General features: G+C 33.4%; 1 protein-coding gene across 1 annotated transcript; it reads left to right on the top strand.

The window, feature by feature from the left end:
- Window positions 1-626: 626 nt before the first annotated feature.
- Window positions 627-1,637, top strand: LOC109797647 (uncharacterized). Its single transcript, XM_020357749.3, has one exon. It carries the CDS (start codon window positions 732-734, stop codon window positions 1,278-1,280), a length of 549 nt encoding a protein of 182 aa, XP_020213338.1. The 5' UTR covers window positions 627-731; the 3' UTR covers window positions 1,281-1,637.
- The last annotated feature ends 3,294 nt before the right edge of the window (window positions 1,638-4,931 follow it).

The following is a 4,931-nucleotide window of genomic DNA, read 5'->3' as shown; positions in this document are numbered from 1 at the left end:
AGACGGTCCAATAACATTATCCTTTAATTAAATCAGTCCACCATATTATCCAACTTTCCTATGTTATTCATTTATAAAATTATTATTATTTTGCTGATCTAATTTCTTATGTCGTCATTCCGTGACACATGTTCTCCCCCCATACAATAATATAATACAAACAAAGGTGTGCGTAAAGAAAGTGTCAAAGTACGTATAAATCTATAGGATGCTATTGTTTACGCAAAAAACAGCTTTGGCCGCAAATTCGGATGAAAGTTCTGAGCAATAAAAAAAACCACTAGTAATAGTGTTTAGGAAACTGCAGGGTCATTAATTAATGAAGCATTTAATAATCCTGGGGTTCGTAATTATGGCGATTGTTGAGCCTTAATCGCCGTTCTCGAACATAATAACAGCAGCACCAGGAAATTGAGTGATCGTGAAGCTGCAGAAACCAACCAAACATTTTTAAAAACAAACAAGCGGGTCTTATCCCCAACAAAAGAAAAAGAAGAACGACAATGTATTTTGACTATTTTTTCCACAAAAAGGTGTAGGGTAGTCCTTTAAATAGTCTAAAAAACAAAGGGTAAAACGGTAACTCATGAGGGTTGGCACCCCATATAAACTACAACAACAGGTCTCAAACATGAACCAAAAATACATAACACTGGTCAGTGGTCAGTGGTCAGTGGTCAGTGGTCATCACTCTCTCACACACTCTTAATTTATATCTACCAAACCAAAAAATGTTTAGCCCCTCCCATCTCAAAACCTTGCACCCTCTTCAAGCTTTCTCACTAAAACCATCTTCAACCTTAAGCTCCACGAAGCTAAAGAGAATCGTCCACACCCTCATAGTTTCTCACTTGTGCCGAATCATTGGCGCACTCTCCAAAGTCAAAGCCGTGGTGGTTGAGATTCTCAAGGACAACAACTCAAGCATCCACAAAAAACATTACAACAGACGCAACAAGATCATCTTAGGTTCCTTCAGGCTTCACTACAACTGGTGCTCCTCAAAATCCTCGCACGTGTTGCCGGTTCCCGAACCCGTTTTCGAAGGCTTGGGGGAGCCACGTGATGAAGATTGCCCCTACCTACGGTGGCTCGAGGAGAAGAAGGTTGAAGAAGGTGGTGGTGGTGGTAATAACAAGGGTGCAAATAGTGAGAGTGATGAGATGAACGAGATTGATGTGCTGGCGGAAATGTTCATTGCTAATTGTCACGAGAAGTTCAGGTTGGAAAAGCAAGAGTCTGATCGGAGGTTCCATGAAATGCTGGCTAGAAGCATGTGAACCAAAAAGCTCCATCAAATTGTTGAAAAGCTTGTGCATCGCCTATATAGGGTGTGTCGAGGGGTTTTATTATTTATGGTCATATATATTAATTAATTTGCCTTTTTCTTTTTATCCAAACTTTTTAAAGGGGGGGTTTGAAGAATTGTACTAACATCGTGGGATTGGGAATTGTGCAATTCTTCTGTTCATACGCTCGATCACGGTGGCTTTAACTTTTAATTTGCAGAGTTATTTTGATGAAAATTGGTTTGAAATTATGTAGATCTCACCTTCACTACCATTCTAGCTCATTACAGAAAACTACATCACATCTCTACTTACCAGTTGCTTTCATATAAATCTATGTTTGCTTCAGTTTTTTCTTTTATTGGAAATTATTGTTTTTTTGATAAATTCGTTCGTGGAATAGAAAGCTGCAGCTATTAAAAAATAGAACGATCAAGATATGTAAGTTACTCGTTTGAAATTATTAAATTTAAAAAAAATGATGGGTGAGAAGTGAGGACGGATAGTACGTTAATCTCTCCTCTTTGATTTTTTTTTTTATATATAAATTGAACAACAACCAAGTACGTACAAATAAATTGATATCCCAAAAGTAACTAACTAATAGTATATTTGATTTCACATTTTGATGTGATTTTTTCCCTATCATGATATGATTTCAATAAGGTAATAGTTATAGTTTTCTCATATCATATCAAACGTGATTTAATTTTGTCCTTCTTAACTGATTTCAGACCCGCAGCAGCTTAATGATTGTTTGGTGTATAAGCATGATGATCGCGTTAATATTACATAGCCCAATGTGATAAAATTTGTTCTCAAATAAAAAATAATGAAGTGAAATAAATGTCTGAAATTTTATCATCATATACTCATATGATCTATGATCTATTACAGTTGTATGTTCGCGCGCATATATTGTGGCTATGATAGACATATATCTAATGAGAAAGATATTCAATTTACACAGCACCCTGTCTTCCAGACACCTAAATATAGTTATAAATCACTGGACAACACCACCTTATCCATTGTTAAACGATTTTGGTGCTACTTGCTTGTTTGCTAGTCCATGTGTAGGTTGCAGCCAAAATAATGAGAAAGAAATATCAAACTTTCCAATTCATTTGTTAACACATTTGTTTAGTAGCCTCTTGGGGATCGAGTATGAATATGATATTTTTGCTACATATATATGTTCCACATTTAATTATTTCTTGGGGTGTACGAATATGATATTTTTAGCCTCTTGAAGCTTCCAGCATCCTACCGTATCTCTTGCTGATTGCATAGCTATACAGAGCACATGTCAATTATAGTGCATGATTTTACAGAACTCGCGTTTAGTTCAATTTGTTAACCATTTTTGTTTGTATCTGTGCTATAGTTCGATAAAGAGTGGACTCGGTCTGTACCCAACTCACCTACTCCAACCCCTCCCTCACTTTTTGTTCTGGATTTTAATTTGCACACATTTGATGAAATTTTAGAAATTAATAAAGGGGAGAAATTATTAGAAAGGTAGCACAGAATATGCTTTCTGTACCACACTAGGCGGAAGATAGATACACTAACAGAAAGACAGACTAGTTCTCGGGTTCATAACACAGAATCTTAATTAACCTTAACACGATTGAGATAGTAGTAATAATAATATTAAAATGATGGTCCCCATTAGGTAGGTAAGTGCATGGATCAAGATGCAGGCACTCTCACTCACTACAAGACAGCTAGACAGGTTTGAAACAGGCAAGATAGTTACGGCGATAGATCCAACATCTGCTACTTTTCAAACCCAAAATATAATCATGTTTACAACTTACAAGTAAAGTAATACTAATTCAATGAGCTTGTCCTTTATTTCTTCTGTAATCTTCTTATGTATACTAACTTATATGGTTATCCTTTCCATCCCCATCCACTATTGTGTTCTGTCTCATTTGACTAAAATCTTTTTTTTTAGACTATAGATATTTTTTTAATTAAGTTAAAACAATTTTTTTAATCAAATGATTTACATGCTTCTTGATCACTTGACTAGAATATGAGATTTAAGAAAAAAAGAAAAAAAATGGAAATCTTTTAGCAGCCTTAAAGGAAGAGCACATGTACATGACAAGAGCACAGGTCGTCGATGTCATGTGCTGATGCCCTTAATCTTAAAACAAAGAAAAGTGGTATTCTTTTTCCCTAATTGGGATAACAATTAGTTTTGGTTACTCCACTAGGTCAGCCAAGGGTGACATATCCTGCCTTTGCACACAAATTAGTACATAAGCTTTTTTATTTTTATTTTTTATACCTTGTGTTGATCATGCATGAATCACATATAGGCCAGCACCAGCAGCATTTTCTCTATAGTTTGTGTATCTCAATCATTGAGCAAAAAAATAAACCCAGTAATTAAAATAGATGGTAACATAATTGTTTATATATCCTCAAGTTGGCTCCTGAATGTCAGTGATAAGCTAATTAATTATTAGTAGCTAATTGCAAGGGTAAATAATTGATTTTATGATAGTGGAGTAGGAGTCTAGGGTGATCTTTGGTCAATGGATGGGACTTGTTGTCTGATCAATCTTGGATCTTGATGAAACCAGTGGGGAGTTGATAATTAATTAAACAAATAAAAAAGTAATTTTAATTTGAAAATAAACTAATCAGCATACATGATTAGACTGTCATATGTAATATTGTTGAGGAATCTGAGCTATTTACGGTGAAAGGAACATAATTAAATGGTAGCTAGCTAGCTAGCACATCTTAATGTCGTATGAGGCCATTTATCACTTTCTGATTTCACAATAATATATAATTGGGATTAGTTTAGGATGAGTGTATGAAGTAGTGTGGTCTACGTTAGTACAACTAGAAGTACAGGAATTAAGACCAGTCAATAATGTTGTTGCAATTACAGGGTTCATAGGACAGTAAAAGGAGATAGTAATGGCATCAATATTGATGGCTTTTATTGTGGTGAGTTATATGCTTTATTCCGAAACTTCTTTAGCTGCTTTATTACAGATATGGAAGCTTTAAAAGATACAAATTTGGTGCCTTTGGTCTCCTTGTTACCATAGAAACTGCTTTAAAACGTAAAAGTGAATGGGTGGAACCACTTGGGATTTTATTCTCTAGGACAGGATCAAATGGATGAGGTGGGGGAGCAGTTTCTACCTCCGATTCATCACTTCAAATTTCAAAACCCACTTCTTGGACCACAATATGGTTATCAAATAAGTGCTTTTTAAATGTTGCATTATTATTTTTCATTGCATTGGGTCATTTTTTCTTTCAAATAATTAATTCAGTATTTCATATCTTTAAAATTGTTAGAATAACCAATAACGTATTTTTTTTTTTTTTTTTTTGCTGTTTGGAACTTTTATTTTACTTATTTTATTTTAAAGATTTTATTTAAAACAATAATTTTATATATTAAATAGATAAAATATAAGTAAATTAATATAATTAATTTTAATTGTTCGTATTAATTTTAGTTATAATTATTTCTTTTTATATTTTTTAATTATACAATAATTGTTATATATTATTTTTTAAATTACTTACAGCAACACTAATTATTTATTTTTATATAATTTTAGAAATTTTCTTTTAATTATTTTTAATTATATTAAATTT

The sequence above is a fragment of the Cajanus cajan genome, chromosome 6 (assembly GCF_000230855.2).
Source record: "Cajanus cajan strain Asha chromosome 6, NIPB_CcT2T_4, whole genome shotgun sequence".
Taxonomy (NCBI): Eukaryota; Viridiplantae; Streptophyta; class Magnoliopsida; order Fabales; family Fabaceae; genus Cajanus; species Cajanus cajan.
This window is presented reverse-complemented; position numbering and strand designations above follow the sequence as displayed.